This window comes from Macaca thibetana, chromosome 11, assembly GCF_024542745.1.
Source record: "Macaca thibetana thibetana isolate TM-01 chromosome 11, ASM2454274v1, whole genome shotgun sequence".
In the NCBI taxonomy this organism is placed as follows: Eukaryota; Metazoa; Chordata; class Mammalia; order Primates; family Cercopithecidae; genus Macaca; species Macaca thibetana.
This window is the reverse complement of record NC_065588.1, coordinates 32,213,748-32,234,274: the sequence shown is the minus strand read 5'-3', so window position 1 is coordinate 32,234,274 and position 20,527 is coordinate 32,213,748. Positions and strand designations below refer to the sequence as shown.

The 20,527-nt window shown below is 42.4% G+C and overlaps 1 protein-coding gene across 5 annotated transcripts in view; it reads right to left on the bottom strand.

Annotated features, from left to right (window-relative positions):
* BICD1 (BICD cargo adaptor 1) overlaps positions 1-20,527 on the bottom strand; it is a 275,638-nt gene that overhangs the window by 78,029 nt on the left and 177,082 nt on the right. For all 5 annotated transcript variants that reach the window (XR_007717722.1, XM_050748564.1, XM_050748563.1 and 2 more), the window contains exon 3: positions 10,707-10,859. Coding sequence is in view for 4 of the 5 variants with exons in the window: in XM_050748564.1 (XP_050604521.1) it covers positions 10,707-10,859 (153 nt within the window). In the remaining variant the exon portion in view is untranslated. The remainder of the gene's footprint in view (positions 1-10,706; positions 10,860-20,527) is intronic.

The window sequence follows — 20,527 nt, the reverse complement described above, 5'->3', positions numbered from 1 at the left end:
ACAGAATCTCAAAGAACAGTTACATAAACTATCCAGTAACAAAAAATACCAACATTGTTTTTGTTTGTTTGTTTGTTTTGAGACAGGGTTTCGCTCTATTGCCTAGACTGGGGTGCAATGATATGATCATGGCTCACTGCAGCCTCAACCTCCCGGGCTCAAGTTATCTTCGCATTTCAGCCCCTCAAGTAGCTAGGATCACAGGCATGTGCCACCACGCCTGGCTATTTTACTGTTTTTTATTTTTTATTTTTTGCAGAGACGGGTCTCACTGTATTGCCCAGGCTGCTCTTGAACTCCTGAGCTCAAGCAATCTTCCGGCCTTGGCCTCCCAAAGTGCTAGGATTATATGTGTGAGCCACTGCACCTGGCCATATATTGTTAGTGAGGTAATATTCTTTTGAATTGCAATCAAAATAAACCTGCTCAAACAACCCCTTCCTCATGAAGGCCCACGGGTGACAGGGATGACTTCTGTGAGCCAACATGCCTCCTTGGGATCTTTTCCATGGCACTTATCACATGCCACCTTTTAAGAAACATTTTATCTCCACAAGTACACTGTAATCTTCTTAGAGAAAGGAAGTATTTTTTTATCCACCTCATTGCTCCTCATAGTGCTTCAGTGTTCCCTCATGGTGTTTAAAACAGAAGTCTGCTGTTCAGTGTGTATTTGCTGAATAAAGAACAACGAGGAATGAAAAAATAAACTAGAAAAAGTACAATAAAGTAATCATGATATTAGATGCACATAGAAACTATGTGCTTAGTTTCATATTTATTTTAGCATATATATTAGTTTGAACTTGAATTTTAAAAAAATACTTTAAAAACTGAAGAATAGGGAACATTGACCAGTATCATCATCATATATTTCTCTTTCTCTCCCCACTTCCCTTTACATAATCTCAATGCAATGGTTTGTCTTGCAAAGATTAGGGTAGAGATTTAGCTGGGATGTAAGCTTGCTGATGTAACAGACACCTAAACAAGAATGACTTAGTCAAGATGGAAGTTTTCCTCTTTTTGTTGGGGGGGATGGAGTCTCGCTCTGTTGCCCAGGCTGGAGTGCAGTGGCGCAATCTCGGCTCACTGCAAGCTGTGCCTCTGGGTTGACGCCATTCTCCTGCCCCAGTCTCCCGAGTAGCTGGGACTACAGGCGCCCGCCACCACTCCCAGCTAATGTTTTGTATTTTTAGTAGAGACAGGGTTTCACTGTGTTAGCCAGGATGGTTTTGATCTCCTGGCCTTGTGATCCGCCCACCTCAGCCTCCCAAAGTGCTGGGATTACAGGCGTGAACCACCGCGCCCGGCCAGAAGTATTTCCCTTATGTAACAGTACGGAGGTAGATAGTCAAGGACTAGTAGGGAATCTCTGCTCCATAAGGTCATCCAGGAGCCAGGCTCTTTCTCTGTTGTTGTATGGCCTTCTAGCCTAGACCATACTATCTAAGGTGGCTTGCCATTTGATAATGTTCTAAGTGGTGGGGCGAAATAAGGGGCACACTCTCTTCCTTTAAGGACATTAAAAGTTACCCACATCACTTGTTATATACCATTGGCTGGTACTAGTCTTATGCAATTTGGTTGCCAGGAGGAGTGAAGAATGTAGCCTTTACTCTGGGCAGCACTGGGCGCAGGTAAAAATTGAGAAATACACTGTCAGAAGGGAACAATGAAATCTGATGGTAAACCAGCACTCACTGGTCACTGGAACACTGTGGTGCTCTAGTAGAATGCAACTCATAAAGACATACGTATAGCAGATGTTTCTAACAATGCTAGTTGTATATGTGAATATGGATACTGTTATTTCAGTGAAAGAATGTGCTCACCACACTATGGTGTGTGAAATGAATTATGAGGGCTGGGCACAGTGGCTCAGGCCTGTAATCTCAGCACTTTGGGAGGCCAAGGCAGGTGAACTGCTTGAGCACAGGAGTTTGAGACCAACCTGGGCCACATAATGAAACCCCATCTCTACAAAAAATAAGAAAATTAGCCAGGTGTGGTGGCGTGCACCTGAAGTCCCAGCTATTCAGGAGGATGAGGTGGGAGGATCACTTGAGCCCAGGGAGGTCAAGGCTGCAGTGAGACCTGATGGTGTCACTACACTCCAGTCTGGGTGGCAGAGTGAGGCCCCGTCTTGAGAAAAAAAGAAAAAAAAATGCATTATACAAAACATGCCTCTAAGGCAAAAAAAAAAAAAAAAACGGTCATTGGAATTTCAACATGTCCCTGATAGAATTACTCAAAAGAGACAATAGTGGAGACCATTATTTATAATGTCCATTATTTAGAATGAAAACTAGAAAGTGCTAATTGTTCTACCATGAACATGCATTTGAATAAATATAACAAAAAATTAACAAATCTATCAATGGCATACTACCAATAACTGCCTCCTAATCAAGTAGGAATTTCTGGGTTCATATCAACTACATTACTTAAGATGATGAGTACTTCATGGGAGAAAAATCGCACTTTGTGAAAAATGATAACTGGGCACTATAAACGCATGTTACAAACATGATGGCAGGGAAATGAAATAACTTTTCAAAAGTCCAAGAACTTATTACTTGGCCTGGGACACATAATAACTTGACAGCCCCTGGCTATCAGCGACCTGCTCAAAGGCATGTGTCCCTGTGTTTGCATTCTGTACTCTAGTGGCTCCCCGGGCAGGTGTGTGCTCCCATGACCCTTCCACCAATTCAGATATCAGATGCTTTAGAGCAGAGATCACAAGTGGTGCCCACAGACCATCGAGCCTATGGATGTGCTTTATTTGGCTTGTAACATGTTACAAAACTTTTGGAATTGATTGCCAATATTTAGAAAACTGATGATTTCACAAACATTTGAAAACTTCTAACTTCTTTTATAAAAAATTCAAAAGTTTGGGCTGGGCGTGGTGGCTCACGCCTGTAATCCCAGCACTTTGGGAGGCAAGGCTGGCGGATCACGAGGTCAGGAGATCAAGACCATCCTGGCTAACATGATGAAACCCTGTCTCTACTAAAAGTACAAAAAAATTAGTGAGGCGTGGTGGCGGGCACCTGTAGTCCCAGCTACTCGGGAGTCTGAGGCAGGAGAATGGCGTGAACCCAGGAGGTGGAGCTGGCAGTGAGCCAAGACAGCGCCGGTGCACTCCAACCTGGGCGACTGAGCAAGACTCTGTCTCAAAAAAAATAAATAAATAAAAATTAAAAAATAAAAAATTCAGGCAACACCGGGCCTACGTTCACAGAAGACAAAAATCACCTGTAAGTGAGCACTGGCTGTTCCTTTTGCATCCACTTTTTCTTTTGTTTGTTTGTTTGTTTGTGACATGGTCTTGCTCTGTTGCCCAGGCTAGAGTATAGTAGCTTGATCACAACTCACTACAGCCTTGATCTCCCAGGCTCAATTAATCCTCCCACCTCAGCCTCCTGGGTAGCTGGGATTACAGGCGCATACCTCCATGCTTGGCTTTTTTCGTTTCTTTTTCTTTTTTTTTTCTGTAGAGACAAGGTTTTACCATGTTGCCCAGGCTGGTCTCAAACTCCTGGACTGAAGCAATCCTTCCACCTCAGCCTCCCAAAGTGCTGGGATTATAGGCGTGAACCACTGCATTTGGCCTCTACTTTTTCTTTACATCTTATACTTAATGCTATTTATGAGCTGCTTGTGGTCATTTGAGTTTGCCGCTCCTGCCCTGTGACTGGCTGTCTTCAACCTTTTCCACCTAGCAAACAACCTTTCCCACACTACAGGATCCAGCCACCTTTCCTTTACACTTGCTGACTGACTGCGTTTCAACTAGGTTGTTACCTCAAGCAAAAACGTGCATTTTTCACTTTCTCTCTGGCAGTGAAATGAACGGTTCATTCTCTGATTATAGGAATCTCAATTGTTAGCAAAGAAGCAGGGGGAAACTGAGGATGAAGTGTAGAGGAAGAGAGGCATCCATAAAAGCACGCTCAACATGATTAACTGTTTTGCAGGTGACTTGGGATTAACGAGTATGGAAATCAGAAGGGCCTTTACCCCCTTATGAAAGGAGAAGCAAGGATTGCCCTCAGTGTGGTTATAAGAAAGGCAACTTGGAAATTCTTCGGACAACTGTGTTTTCTTGTGTCATGGTTTCTTCCAGGCCTGCTTAAATACTGTAAAGTCGGGCCGGGTGCAGTGGCTCGCGGCTGTAATCACAGCACTTTGGGAGGCTGGGGCGGGCGGATCATAAGGTCAGGAGATAGAGACCACCCTGGCTAACACGGTGAAACCCCGTCTCTACTAAAAAAAAAAAAAAATTAGCTGGGCGTGGTGGCGCCTGTAGTCCCAGCTACTTGGGAGGCTGAGGCAGGAGAATGGTATGAACCCGGGAGGCGGAGCTTGCAGTGAGCCAGGATTGTGCCACTGCACTCCAGCCTGGGCAACAGAGCTAGACTCTGTCTAAAAAAAAAAATACACACACACACACACACACACACACACACACACACACACACATATATATACACACACACATACTGTAAAGTCATCCTCCTCCCAACCTTTCCTTTTTTTTCCCTGGACAACATAGGACACCTCTTTCCAACCTTTCCTAGTATTTCAACCAACCCTCTGACTGCCCCAGATTATGTGATAAGCTTATATTTGCAGACATTAGTTTGCACTGTAGACCTGTTATGCTGCAGTCTTTGTTAAACTGATGGCCTAGACCAGAGGTTGTCCAACAATAGTATGTACTCTGGAGCAAATCCAGCCCACCACCTATTTTTGTGTAGAAAGTTCTATTGGGACACACTCCCATTTATTTGTTTACATATTGTCTATGGCTGCTTTTACCAGAGCAGAGCTGGGTAGTTACAAGAGAGATCATATGGCCAGCAAAACCTAAAATACTTACTATCTGGCCCTTTACAGAAAAAGTTTGCCAACTCCGGGCTTGACTTGAAGACATTAATTTAGTTTGCATGGCAGAGTTTAAAATTCAGTAGTATTTATTCAATTGATGGCCTAGATTTCCCGTAAAACCTGATCTCTTGCTATGTCACCCAGGCAGGAGTCCAGTGGCATAATCATGGCTCGTTGCAGCCTCAACCTCCTGCACTCAAGTCATCCTCTTGCCTCATTTTTTAAACTTTTTTTGTGGACACAAGGTCTCACTATGTTGCCCAGGCTGGTCTCAAACTCCTCAAGTGATCCTCGTGACTTGGCCTCCTAAAGTGTTGGGATTACAGGTGTGAGCCACTGCGCCTGGCCCTGATCTCTTTCTGTCTGGGCAGCTTCACTCACACCACTCACTCAAATGTGGTACAAGCTCCTACTATTCACCCAGCTGTTTCATGTTTCTCCGCCTGGGAAAAGGCTGTCACCTGGAAAACTCTTATTCCTCTTTTAAGACCTAAGTTAAGAATCTCATCCTAACTATGAAGTCTTTGGTGCCCACTGAGGCAAACTCATCACTCCTTTCTGTGCCATTGTTGCAAGGCTGCACCATATGATTAGAGCCCCAGCAAGGCAGAGGAAGCAAGAAACAGAACAAGGGACTTAAAACTGGTGTTTGGTATTTTAAAGACAACATCAAAGCAGTCATCATAGGAAAAATAAGCGCTTTATTAGCATTCCTTATAGCAACTTCATAGTTTAATAACTTTATTTTTAACTACATGAGGGTCAAGGTTAGATATCACAATCCTTTCAGAGCTTAGGAACTCTAAAGATCTTAATCTATCCCTATGTCGCGAAACCTAACATATGGCTTTAATATTCATTTACACAAATTGCTACGAGTCCCTATTGGGACTACAAGCTCTTTGAGCCAGTGACTATATCTTTTGTCTCTAAAAAGTAAATGATCTCATAGAGAGATACCCCTGAAATACTGGTTGAATGAAATAAAACTGAATTGAATACATTTCCTAGGTTTTTTATGATATTACCTTATGATATTCTTTTTTTTTTTTTTGACATGGAGTTTCACTCTTGTTGGCCAGGCTGGAGTGCAATGGCACGATCTTGGCTCACCACAGCCTCCACCTTCCAAGTTCAAGTGATGCTCCTGCCTCAGCCTCCCTAGTAGCGGGGATTACAGGCATGCGCCACCATGCCTGGCTAATTTTGTATTTTTAGTAGAAACGGGGTTTCTCCATGTTGGTCAGGCTGGTCTTGAACTCCCGACCTCAGGTGATCCATGTGCCTCAGCCTCCCAAAGTGCTGGGATTACAGGCATGAGCCACCGCACCCAGCCTTTTTTTTTTTTTTTTTTTTTTTTTTTGGTGATGGATCGGCGTCTCACTCTGTCACCCAGGCTGGAGTGCAGTGGCGTGATCTCAGCTCACCGCAACCTCTGCCTCCCAGGTTCAAGTGGTTCTCCTGCCTCAGTCTCCCGAGTAGCTGGGACTACAGGCACCCGCCACTACGCCCGGCTACTTTTTTTTGGTATTTTTAGTAGAAACGGGGTTTCACTATGTTGGCCAGATTGATCTCGAACTCCTGACCTCGTGATCTGCCCACCTTGGCCTCCCAAAGTGCTGGGATTACAGACATGAGCCATTGCGCCCGGGGCGATATTCTTATATATTATTACCTGACATTGGAGGAAATGTTTCATAATAGAAGTGTGAATGAATTGTTGCTTTTCTTTTTCTTTTTTTTTTTTTTTTTTTTTGGAGACAGGGACTCACTCTATCGCTTAGGCTGGAGTACAGAGGTGTGGTCATAGCTCACTGCAGCCTCAACCTCCCAGGCTCAGGCAATCCTTCCATCTCAGACTCCCAAGTAGCTGGGACCACAGGTGTGCATCATCACACTTGGTTAATTTTTTTTTTGCTTTTGGTAGAGATGAGGTCTCCCTATGTTGCTGGACGTGAACTTTTGGACTCAAGTGATCCTCCTCAGCCTCCCAAAGTGCTGGGATTACAGGCTTGAGCCACAGTGCCTGGCCAGTTTTTTTATTCTTTCAACAAGTATTTATTTAATATCTACTATAGATCAGGCTCTATCGTAGGTGCTGTATGTTAGTGGAAGGAAATGGAATGTAAACAAATGAATAAATAGACTATAGAAAGAGGTGTTACTTAATAATTACACTGTACTTAGAAAATAATCAATAAATAGCTAAAAGAAAAATAATACTTCAGAAGGAAAAATTCTTTGAACTAAGCATTTTAAAATGGTAATAACTTTGCTGTTTAGAAACATCAAAGCAGGCTGAAGGACTATACAACGCATGGGGAACCTCACTACAAAGTAACACAACCCAATTTTGTGACTGAATGCTCCTCATTATCACCTCTTTAAAAAACTCTGTGGCATTTGTACATAAAACATTGTACTTAATACTTCATTAATTAGGGCCAGGCATGGTGGCTCATGCCTGTAATCCCAGCACTTTGGGAGGTCAAGGTGGGCGGATCACTTGAGACCAGCCTGGCCAACATGGCAAAACCCTGTCTCAACTAAAAATACAAAAATTAACTGGGCCTGGTGGCACACGCCTGTAATCCCAGCTACTCAGGAGGCTGAGTCACAAGACCACTAGGCAGAGGTTGCAGTGAGCCAAGATTAAGCCACTGCACTTCAGCCTGGGCGACAGAGCAAGACCCTGTCTCAAAAAAACCCAAAAAACCAAAAACCTTTATTGATTAGAAAGAGTTTACGATAGATGCTAGCATCTATAAATAAAGATCAATTACTACGGGAAACAAACACAGCATTTTCTTAGCTGGGAGAGACTTGTGGCATTTCAGTTCCTCCAATTTCAGGGAATGAACCAGAATGGCGCTCTGTGTAGAAAATGATTTTGAATGAATTAATTAGACACTTAATTGGGAAAATTAGCATATGGCATGTTGGAAATAAAAAATGTGTAAGTTCCCCCACCTTTTAAAAAAACTTCTGAGTTAACCATTGGATCCCATGTTTCAATTACTGGAAGGAGGGCATGGGGAAACTCACAACAGGAATGACAGTACAAATTCTCCCAGAAACGGCATCTGGGTTAATGAATACTCAAGGGATACCTTGGCAGTCTTTCAAGAATATCTAATACTGGCCTTCATTAACCTCCTGAGTCCCTCAGTCTACACATGCGGTCACGGAAGGCTCTCCAAGGAGGCTGCTGGTGGTGCTCTCACCATGCTCTAGAGAGCAGGGAGGAGTGTAGGAATCGGGAAGGAAGGGCCACTTCAAATAGTTGCACTTCAAGTAAATTTGTTTCAAATCCTCTATGTGCTTCATCAATAACCAAAAAAAGGACCACAAAAAATACCCTTCTTAGGCCAGGCACGGTGGCTCACACCTGTAATCTCAGCACTCTGGGAGGCTGAGGTGGGCGGATCACGAGGTCAGGAGATTGAGACCATCCTTGCTAACACGGTGAAACCCCGTCTCTACTGAAAATATAAAAAATTAGCCAGGTGTGGTGGCACATGCATGTAGTCCCAGCTAGTCAGGAGGCTGAGGCAGGAGAATCGGTTGATCCCGGGAGGCAGAGGTTGCAGTGAGCCAAGATCACGCCACTGCACTCCCGCCTGGTGAAAGAGCAAGACTCCGTCTCAAAAACAAACAAATGAACAAACAAAACCCTTCTTATTTTAAAAAGTATTCGAGAAGCATCTTTACAAATGTATTTTTCAAAGTCTACATTTCTCCACTGTGTGCTCACTTTTCCCAGCCAAATCAAGACCTGGGGAGCCTCTGGAATGGCCCCCCTCAGCACACATATGAGGATTCAGAGCTTACAGAAGGAATGAGGCAGAAACACATGGGGATACTCCAGTAGCCCTTTTTTGATGGACTGAAACTGTCCCCCTACATGCCTTCCTCCCAGCACTCCAAATCTGGGGGAAGTGGCAATGATCAGAAATCAAATTTTGGCCAAGCGCTGTGGCTGGTGCTTGTAATCCCAGCACTTCGGGAGGCTGAGGCGGGCGGACTGCTTAAGCTCAGGAGTTCAGACCAGCTTGGCCAACATGGTACAACCCTGTCTTTACTGAAACTACAAAAATTAGCTGGGTGTGGTGGCTCATGCCAGTAATCCCAGCTGCTCGGGAGGCTGAGGCAGGAGAATTGCTTGAACCAGGAGGTGGAGGTAGCAGCGAGCTGAGATCGCGCCACTGCATTCCAGCCTGGGCAACAGAGCAAGACTCTGTCGCAAAAAAAAAAAAAAAAAAAAGGAAATCAAATTTTAATTGTGCCACTACATGGATTTTTCTCTTCTATATTTTTTTCTTTTCCCTTTTAATGCTTATATCTATCAAAACATTATATCTATCTATCAATTGATCAATCAATCTATGTATCATGTAGATACCAACTCAGGAAGGGAGTGAGGTAAAAGCATACATCTGGGCTGGCTTCTAAGTTTACACAGGACAAGAATCATGCCCTACAGATTCTTGTGTCTGTCCAGCCTAGCACAGCACCTGGCACATAGGCTGTTGATCTGAACTGAGAGGTGGCAACAGCGTTTGGACCAGAATAGAGGTGTCGCTGAGGAAGCACCTTGAAAAGAACTCGAACATCCAATTCACCTTTGCTTAACTACTTGATTCAACTGTATTCATAAATAAATTCTTCTAAAATTACAGATTCAATCATTATTAATAGCTCTGAAAATCCACAATGCAAACCAATCAGGAAAATTAAGCTATCAAAGCCCCATTACAGCAAAAAAATTATTTAAATGTACGAATGTAACTTTGTAGTCAGGTTACAGCTGAAAAAGAAAACAGGCATTTTCTTTTTCTTTTTCTTTTTTTTTGAGATGGAGTCTCACTCTGTCATCCAGGCTGGAGTGCAGTGGTGTAATCTCGGTTCACTGCAACCTCCGCCTCCCGGGTTCAAGCAATTCTCCTGCCTTAGTCTCCTGAGTAGCTGAGATTATAGGCGCCCACCAACATGCCTGGCAAATTTTTGTATTTTTAGTAGAGACAGGGTTTCATCATATTGGCCAGACTGGTCTCAAACTCCTGACCTCAGGTGATCCACCCACCTCGGCCTCCCAAAGTGCTGGGATTACTGGTGTGAACCACAATGCCTGGCCTCTTTTTCTTATCATTTTGCTCTTCTTGATTTATACTTCATAATCCATTTCCCTCTATTATTTGAAAGCAATTTACAGAAAAAATTTTTAGGGCGTGAGAGACCAGTGATCGTAGGAAGACCTTAAGCTCATAGACAAGCGTACAGACCCGGGCTTTTTATTCTTTTTTTTTTTTTTTAAGACAGAGTCTCACTCTGTCACTAAGGCTGGAGGGCAGTGGCACAATCTGGGCTCACTGCTACCTCCACCTCTCGGGTTCAAGAGATTCTCCTGCCTCAGCCTCCCAAGTAGCTGGGATTACAGGCATATACCACCACGCCCGGCTAAGACTCAGGCTTTTAATGAGAAGTTGTCAGGTTAAATTTGTTACAATACATTTGGCTTATGAAATAAATGAATGCAGAACTAAAATACAAACTAAAATTCTTTTTCTTATTCAATAAAACTTTAGTGTACACTATACTACTTACAGGTGTATTTTTTCCTTCTATATTTTAGCTGAAATAGGAGGGTTGGGACATTTCAGTACATAAATGTTATAGAGAGAAGATTAAAGAGTAAACAATAAATTTTGACAAGTTCCTTCCTGAGAAATGAAGAGGAGATTTAACCTTAGTGGTCAGAAGATGTAGATCCATCTTCAGTATAACTCAAAAAATTTCTCAAACCTTACCTGGTTCTGCTTCAACGTGGACACTAGTTTCTGCAACGTGATATTTTCTTCTTCCAATTCAGTATAGTCCTGAAGGAGCCGTGCCTCTCGGAACTTATATTCTCGGATTTCATCCTTCATCCGTATTCTCTGTAGCTCCACCATCTCATTGTTCTGAAACAACAGAGTAAACAGTCAATACATAACTCTCTTATTGCAGATTTTACAAGGTGTAAAGTCCTGGTCGTTAAAAATAATAATAAAAACACCTCATGGGGTGTAAATTGTTACTGCCTTTTTTTTCGAATGGCAATTTAGTGATATCTGCCAAAAACTTAAAAGCACATATATATTATCCAGCAATTCAACATCTAAAAATCATTCTTAAATGTTTTCATAGAAGTAAATAAAAAGATAAATAAATCCATGTATACTTACACAAAAAATTGGAAACAGTATAAATGTTTGCTATTTGGGGAACACATTATCATGCATCCATTGAATGGAACATTATAACATTATTTTTAAGAAATGAGAAAGTCTGGGTGCAGTGGCTCATGCCTGTAATCCCAGCACTTTGGGAGGCTGAGGCAGGTGGATCACCTGAGGTCAGGAGTTCGAGACCAACCTGGCCAACATGGTGAAACCCTGTCTCTACTGAAAATACAAAAAAAAAAAAAAAATTAGCTAGGTGTGGCGGTGGGCACCTATAATCCTAGCTACTCGGGAGGCTGAGACAGGAGAACTGCTTGAACCCAGGATGCAGAGGTTGCAGTGAGCCGAGATCAGGCCACTTCACTCCAGCCTGGGTGACAGAGCAAGACTCCATCTCAAAAATAGAAAAAAAGAATGAAGAGAAACTTTATTGTACTAAAATGGAAATGTAGTCACAATATATTATTATATAATATATATATTATATATATACACAATATAATAATATATTATTAAATGTAAAAAGCAAGTTATAGATTAGTATGCATATTAGGATCCCAGGTATGTTAGAAATACAGGGAACATACACATACACAGATACATGCACACTTCCATGTCAGAAAAAATATTTGTAAGAATATCCAGAAAACTGTCAATAGTGGTGATTTATAAAGGATTAGACTGGGCAAGCCACAGGGATAAGGAGAGGAGCCTATTAGTTTGATTTTATGTCCTTCTGGATAATTTCAATTATTATTATTTTTTTAACAACAAGCTTGTATTACCAGGTCTTATGTGTAAAGTTACAGGATAGAAATCAATCAATTAAAAAAAATATTTAACTTTTTCCATAAACTTATGTGGCAAGTATAAGCTATGTTTTAGTTCAAACTGTATAATGACCACATAGTAGATACAAACATTTATACATGTAACATATTCATAGTCATGGAAAGATGGGATAGAAAAGTTTTCTTTTAATTAAGGATTAATTAGATTTGTTTCCAATTCAAACAAAGAGAAATACGCAAAAAAGTACCATAGAAACCAAAAACCACATTTTCTTATGTAATTCCTAGATCTCCATATGGGAAAAAAATGAGTCATGATGCATTTGGCCTTCACACCATAATTTGTGGAGCCTTGATATAGTGGTGGGCAGGACTGACAATGAATAGAAACTGCTACGGCAACACGGATGACTCTCACTAATATATTGACTGAAATAAGCCAGATGCAAATGACTACATACAAAATGATTCTGCATGTAAAGTTCAAAAACATGCTATGTAGGTTCCATTGTCTCCCAAAAAAGACATGTTGAAGTCCTAACTCCCAGGGTCTTTACAAAGGTAAAAATTAAAATAAGATCATTAGAATAGGCCCAATCCGATAGGGCTGCTGTCTTTATAAAAAGGGGAAATTCAGCCACACAGAAGCTGACACATACCTCTGCGTGTGGGGTGGGAAGACCATGTAAAGAAACACAGGGAAAAGACGGCCACGTGACCATGGAGGCAAAGACTGAAGTGACCCATCTACACTCCAAGGAACACCAAGGATTGCCAGCAAACACCAGAAGCCAGGAAGCGCAAGGAAAGGTCCTTCCCTAGAGCTGCCAGAGGGACCATGGCCCTGCCGACACCATGATTTCTGACTTCTGGCCTCCAGAACTGTGAGATGATAAATTTCTGTTGTTTTAAAGCCTCCCAGACTTTGTTACGGCAGCCCTAAGGAAAGAATACATGCGCAAAACTAATCTCTAGTGACAGAAGTAAATGCATTGTTATCTTTGTGGGAGGGCAGGGTGACATCTGCAAGCACCAGAAGAAACATTTTAAAGGTCTCTATCGTAACAGAGAGCCAGCTCTAGAAGAACACCTGATTTTCCTACATATGCTTTCAAATGTCTCTCATCTTGCTTCATATTCTACAGATTTTTTTTTTTTTAAAAAGACATGGTCTCGGCCGGGCGCGGTGGCTCAAGCCTGTTATCCCAGCACTTTGGGAGGCCGAGACGGGCGGATCACGAGGTCAGGAGATCGAGACCATCCTGGCTAACCCGGTGAAACCCCGTCTCTACTAAAAAATACAAAAAACTAGCCGGGCGAGGCGGCGGGCGCCTGTAGTCCCAGCTACTCGGGAGGCTGAGGCAGGAGAATGGCGTAAACCCGGGAGGCGGAGCTTGCAGTGAGCTGAGATCCGGCCACTGAACTCCAGCCTGGGTGACAGAGTGAGACTCCGTCTCAAAAAAAAAAAAAAAAAAAAAGACATGGTCTCACTCTGTCACCCACGCTACAGTGCAGTGGCATGATCACGGCTCACTGCAGCCTTGACCTCCCAGGCTCAAGCGATTCTCCCACCTCAACCTCCTAAGTAGCTGGGACTACAGGTGTACACCAACACGACTGGCTAATTTTTGTATTTTTTTGTAGAGATGGTATTTCACCATGTTGCCCAGGCTGGTCTTAAACTCCTGAGAGCAATCCTTCTGCCTCAGCCCCCAAAGTGCTGGGATTACAGGTGTGAGCCACTGTGCCCAGCCTTCTACAAATTTAATTTTTTTTTTTTTTTTTTTTTGGGTAGAGGCAAGGTCTTGCTCTGTTGCCCAGGTGCCTCGATCACAGCTCGATGTAGCCTTGACCTCCCAGGCTTAAGTGATCCTCCCACCTCAGCCTCCTGAGTAGCTGGGCCTACAGGTGCACATCAACCACGCCCAGCTAATTTTTAAATTTTCTGTAGAGGTGGGGTCTCGCCATGTTGCCTAAGCTGGTTTCGAATGTCTGGGTTCAAGCAATCCTCCTGCTTTTTGGCCTCCCAAAGTGCTGGGATTATAAGCGTGAGCCACCACACCCAGTCCATATTCTACAGATGTTAACTATAAATAACTGCCTTTGCCTCTGGTTTTCAGAGGCATGTTCAGTTGCCTATTTGAACATGGTGATGTTTTTTCTTCTAACTTGACTCCTGAGTACAGCTCTTCCTAGTTCTGTTTATGCTTATGTGAAAACAATAAATTATAAACACATAATCTTACATGTAAAAAATGAAAAATTCAGCTCCAAAATCACTGATGCAGTTCCAGCTAATAAAATAGGCAGACACTGTAATCTCTAAGTAGTGATGTTAGCTCAGAGTTTTGGGGAGGATAAGCGGTTGTTGACTGTGGTATGAAGACAGATGTTAAAAAAGTTATTCTGACACTTGTTAAAATGGTAAGGAAGACTTCATTCAAGACCATTGCAACTGGAGGGGAAAAAGAAGGGGTTCAACTCTGAAACAGCAAGAGCAAGTGAAGATTTACAGCCAAGAACAGCGTGAGGAGGTCAAAGGATGGGAAATTGCTGAAAGGACACATCAAGGGCAGGGGAATTCTTGCTAAGCTGGCCTAACAGGACTCTTGCTAAAGGCAGTCCAAGGACTTAGACATCAAAAAGGTGGAGGATGAAGAACTTGATCAGATATCAAGGGTAATTAGATAGCTAGGGTTTGGAGATGACTTAGCAGAATTCTTTGCTAAGGCTGGGCTGGGCAGGCCAAAGCTGGGGGTGGAGCAAGGATCAAGCCTGGTCCAAAAGAGATATTAGCAGAGCATGACTGAAGCTTGGTTAAGGAGAGAGTCTTTGATACCTCACATCATGAACTGCAGTCTGATAAGAACGAAAGCTAAGAAAGTTTGCAAGACACTTGACCTGGTGATAATATGAATATAGATCCTAACTAGAGCAGGGCCGAAGTTTTTTTGGCATCAGAAAATTTTTATCCATTATGTATCTTATCATCATAAAAGCTCACTGGCTATCTAGTAAGGACTTCCCTGGAGATGTGCAGATTTCATCAATTTAATGTAATATCCTATGGAATGCAATCATCAATCCTGAAGCTATACAAACTAACTGGTTGTTTTGGAAACCTGCTTTCAACCTACTATACGTAACCTCATTTATATATAAGGGGTTGGAGCTCCTTGTTAGTCAGAATGCTTCTAGACTGTCTGGCATTTCTCACTTTAGCTCTCGTTATAACAAACTGGTAGCTCCAACAGAGTCATTTCTTCAACACTTGAGTAATTCACATATGCCTACTCCACCAATTGACTTTAGCCTAATCCTCCCTTTTCAGCTTCCCTCTGCTTTTATCAATGCTGATCTCTTAAAGCAATTCTGTTCTACTATAGGTCACAAGTGTCAACATAGAAGTCTTCTGAAAATAGAGTTTGGCAACTTAAAAGAAGCTTACCAATGGCTTATATGAATTTCCTAAAAACAAACAAAAAATGGGCTTCTGTTTCTTGCCTCTCTAAAGGAGACATTTTAAGCAAATATGCCTGGATTTATGAAATAGTAAATATTGGTATGTAATCCTGTTGAAATGTGGTTTTCCCAGCTCTAGAAAGCTATTGCCCAGTCATCATCCTTTAGAAACAACAGACTCTGGGGCTGGGCACAGTGGCTCACGCCTGTAATCCCAACACTTTGGGAGGCCGAGGAGGGCAGATCACGAGTTCAGGAGATTGAGACGAGAGTGAGACTATCCTGGCCAAAATGGTGAAACCCCGTCTCTACTAAAAATACAAAAATTAGCCGGGCATGGAGGCTGTAGTCCCAGCTACTCGGGAGGCTGAGGCAGGAGAATCACTGAACCCAGGAGGTGGAGGTCGCCGTGAGCTGAGATTGCACCACTGCACTCCAGCCTGGCAACAGAGCAAGACTGTCTCAAACAAACAAACAAACAAACAAAAAAACTAAACAACAGACTCTGATATCACAATAGATATATGGAATAGCAAAAAAGAGTTTCCTTATTTCTGCCTAGATAACTGAAAAAAGTTAGCAACGACCCCAAAAAAATCAAAATACAATTTACATGCAATACCTACTTTTCACACTCTGTGGTGTGTTGCAGTGGGGAAGTGAAGGTCCCTCTGCAAGTTTCAAAAGCTTTCAACGAAGTCACATCTGGTCCTGCCTCTGTCTCCAACCACTCTGCCCCTCAATCTTTGGCTCTGGCCACAGGAGCTTTCCTTCTGCTCCTCCATCCCATTGGACATGCCGGCTTGCTTCTGCCTTGAGGCTTCTTTACTCCTCTTTCCAGAACTCCCTGACTTTAGATCAAGGGCTCTTAACCTCATATTGTGCCATGACCCTCTCTGACAAAGTGCTGAAGCCTATGAACCTCTTCTCAGAATAATATTTTAAAAAGTGTAAAAGACAAAATTATAAAAAACACTGATCACATTAAAATTATTTTTTATATATATTATTTTATTATTATTATTATTATTTTTTTTTTTTGAGAGACAGTCTTGCTGTATTGCCTAGGCTGGAGAGCAGTGGCACGATCTTGGCTCACTGCAACCTCCGTCTCCCAGGTTCAAGTGATTCTTGTGCCTCAGTCTCCCAAGTAGCTGGGATTACAGGTGCCTGCCACCACACCTGGCTAATTTTTGTATTTTTAGTAGAGACAGGATTTCGCCATGTCGGCCAGGCTGATTTTGAACTTCTGACCTCAAGTGATCCACCTGCCTTGGCCTCCCAAAGTGCTGGGACTACAAGTGTGAGTCACAAAGCCCGGCCAACTTATTATAATAATTTTTAAAATTATGACATATGCTGGGCACAGTGGTTCATGCCTGTAACCCCTGTACTTTGGGAAGCTGAGATGGGAGGATCACTTGAATCCAGGAGTTCAAGACCAGCCTGGAAAACATGGTGAGCCCCATCCAGAAGATTATTTTGTACAAAAAAAGAACATGCAAAAATTAGCCAGGTATGGTGGTGCACACTTGTAGTCCCAGCTACTCAGGGGGCTGAAGTGGGAGGACTGCTTGAGCCCCAAAGGTCAAGGATACAGTGAGCCATGATCATGTCACTACACTCCAGCCTGGGTGACAGAGTGAGACCATGTCTCGGGGGGGGAAAAAAAAAATTAGAACTTGGTAGGTGACAGATAAGTATAGTAAAGGCCCCCAATTAATCACACTTCCCTGAAGTCACAACCTATGGAATTGCCTCTCAAATTGACTGAGTTGGCCTTTGGATTTGTTTTGACCCACAGAAGATAGTGGAAGTGCTGGGGAGTTCTGAGCCTGAGCCTCAAGGGGCTTTGTGGCTCATGTTCTTGCTGTCTTGTAACACTGTGACTATGTGAAGAGCCCCAGGGTAGCCTGTTGGAGTCATGTGGCCCAGCCTGCAGCCAGCATCAGCTGCTGGGCATGGGAGGAAGGCCATCTTGGACTATTTGGCCCAGTGGGGCTGCCAGATGACTGCAGCCACATGAACAATCCTGGCAAGTCCTTAAAAACCACCCAGATGAGGCCGGGCGTGGTGGCTTATGCCTGTAATCCCAGCACTTTGGGAGGCCGAGGCAGGCAGATCACAAGGTCAGGAGATCGTGACCACCCTGGCTAACACAGTGAAACCCCGTCTCTACTAAAAATACAAAAAATTAGCTGGGTGTGGTGGCGGGCGCCTGTAGTCCCAGCTACTCGGGAGGCTGCAGCAGGAGAATGGCATGAACCTGGGAGGCAGAGCTTGCAGTGAGCCAAGATCGCGCCACTGCACTCCAGCCTGGGTGACAGAGTGAGACTCCGTCTCAAACAAAACAAAACAAAAGAACCACCCAGCTGAGCACAGCCCAAACTGCTGACCAAAAGAATCATGGGTTATTGCTTAAAGCTCCCAAATTGTGGGTCATTCATTACCCAGTAATATAGAATCAATACAGTAATACATGTGCTTCTTTATTAACACAATTAGAATCATATCTAGTGTCACATCTAAGAAATCTCATAATTTCAAAGCAATGATAGCATTTCAAGACACCTGTGAAAACTGAGACATAATTTTAAAAAACTATACTTTCGGCCAGGCGCGGTGGCTCATGCCTGTAATCCCAGCACTTTGGGAGGCCGAGGCGGGCGGATCACAAGGTCAGGAGATCAAGACCATCCTGGCTAACACAGTGAAACCCCGTCTCTACTAAAAATACAAAAAATTAGCTGGGCGTGGTGGCGGGCGCCTGTAGTCCCAGCTACTCAGGAGGCTGAGGCAGGAGAATTGCATGAACCTGGAAGGCAGAGCTTGCAGTGAGACGAGATTGCGCCACTGCACTCCAGCCTGGGTGACAGAGTGAGAATCCGTCTCAAACAAAACGAAACAAAATAACCACCTAGCTGAGCACAGCCCAAACTGCTGACCAACAGAATCATGGGTTATTGTTTAAAGCTCCCAAATTGTGGGTCATCATTACCCAGTAATATATAATCAATATAGTAATACATGTGCTTCTTTATTAACACAATTAGAATCATATCTAGTGTCACATCTAAGAAATCTCATAATTTCAAAGCAATGATAACATTCCAAGACACCTGTGAAAACTGAGATATAATTTTTAAAAACTATACTTTTGGCTGGGCACGGTGGCTCATGCCTGTAATCCCAGCACTTTGGGAGGCCGAGGCGGGCGGATCACAAGGTCAGGAGATCGAGACCATCCTGGCTAACATGGTGAAACCCCATCTCTACTAAAAATACAAAAATTAGCCAGGCGTGGCGGCATGCGCCTGTAGTCCCAGTTGCTGGGGAGGCTGAGGCAGGAATATGGCGTGAACCCAGGAGGCTGAGCTTGCAGTGAACGGAGATCGCACCACTGCACTCCAGCCTGGGCGACAGAGGGAGACTCAGTCTCAAAAAAAAAACCAACTATACTTTCTACTGGTAACAAAGTAACAAGTGCTACTACTGAGGTTTGTTGTCTATATTCAAATAGAAGAAAATGCTAAATTTCAGTCTGAGTTTAATGAAAATAAACATGTAATTATTTTTCCCATCCAAGTTTATAGACCTGAAATCTATCCACAGACTCCCAGAACCTCAGCTGAAAAACTCTTCTGCTTTTACTTGTTATTTAGGTCTCATTTCAGATGTCATCTCCTCAGAGAAACCTTCCTGAGCAACTAATATAAAATAGCTCCTCTCCCCCTCCACTCTCCCATCAGAGTTACTTTATAGATCAGTATTTAGCATAGAGTATGTACTCAGAAAATAAGTGTTGACAGAATGACACTGATTATTATTTGAAACTGGTTACTTACTTTTTATACATTTTATATTTATTACATTTCTTTTTGCATCTGAATATAATGATCCTTTTCTGTCTTGTTATCCTATGTCCCTAATACCTGGCACATTTTAGGCCCCGATAACCATGGAATGAATAATAAAACAGGTATACAAGTGGTTAATCACACACAAAAATATTTTTACATAGATGAGAGCTTCCTGTGTTGTGTTATTTGAGAAGGAGGCACAAAGGGAGAACAATGCACTTTGAAATAAAATACACCTAAATCTCTGAAATAACGTGACCTGTTATAATTCTTCTTCAATACATTATCAAGTTACTTGGTTTCTGTCTTCTGATCCTTGGGCAATACTTGGAGCATAGTGTGGAATAAGTGTAGAATGAAAAACAGTAGTGTTCCCCTAATTGGGCTATAAAGTCAAATTGCAGTATTTCATTAAATTCTTTTTTTGTAGAAACATATTATCTTAATTTTTTTCTTTCTTGAAAAATCTATCAACTGAGCGACTGATATATATATTTACTTATTTTTCCTTATTTAACATGTATAAAAAAGGTATCAGGAACCCAATGAACTGGATGCCAATCATTTATATAAAATTGTAAAGAAAAATGTTAAGATACAAGATTCTGAAATGGGAATATATACATTGTAAAAAATATAACAGCCAATAATCTGGCTTATATACTCTGGAAATTAACCATAAAATCTTATGCAGTGAAACAGTTAATGTCAAGAACATTTAAGTCCACAGCAAAGCTAATGAGGATCACTAACAACTCGTAAAATAACTAATGAAAACTCCTGATGCTAATTAAGGAAAAGGAAGCGTTTGGGCTGCAAAGACTGGTTCAGGTGAAAGACTCACTGAGATAAACAGACACAAGGCCCAGAGGAAGAAAACTGGTCTTATTTATTTTGCTAAAAATCCTTGGTTTTTGAATTGCCAGTGATTATATTCTAGGGGCATGTTCTTTAATTCCACAATAAATTTAAAAGATTGCAACTGTTGTTTTTTGCACCACTCATCATACATTTTCTCCTACAATTTTTTTTTTTTCTTCCTGGGATAAGATGATGCTGAGCTCTGCTAAAAACTCCCATCAAGAATAATCAGAGTAAGAAAAATAATGCATGAGAGAAAGGGGAGAAAATGGCACAACACGGGAAAGCTTCAGCTTCTCACCTCCAGGGAGCTGAGTCCCAGCTCCTCAGGGGAGAGGGGATTAGCCTGAGATGGCAGGGATAGACTCAACTCATTATTTGCATTGCACCTGAGTGTAGCAGCGTTCTTATAGTTTATTTTAATTAACATTAA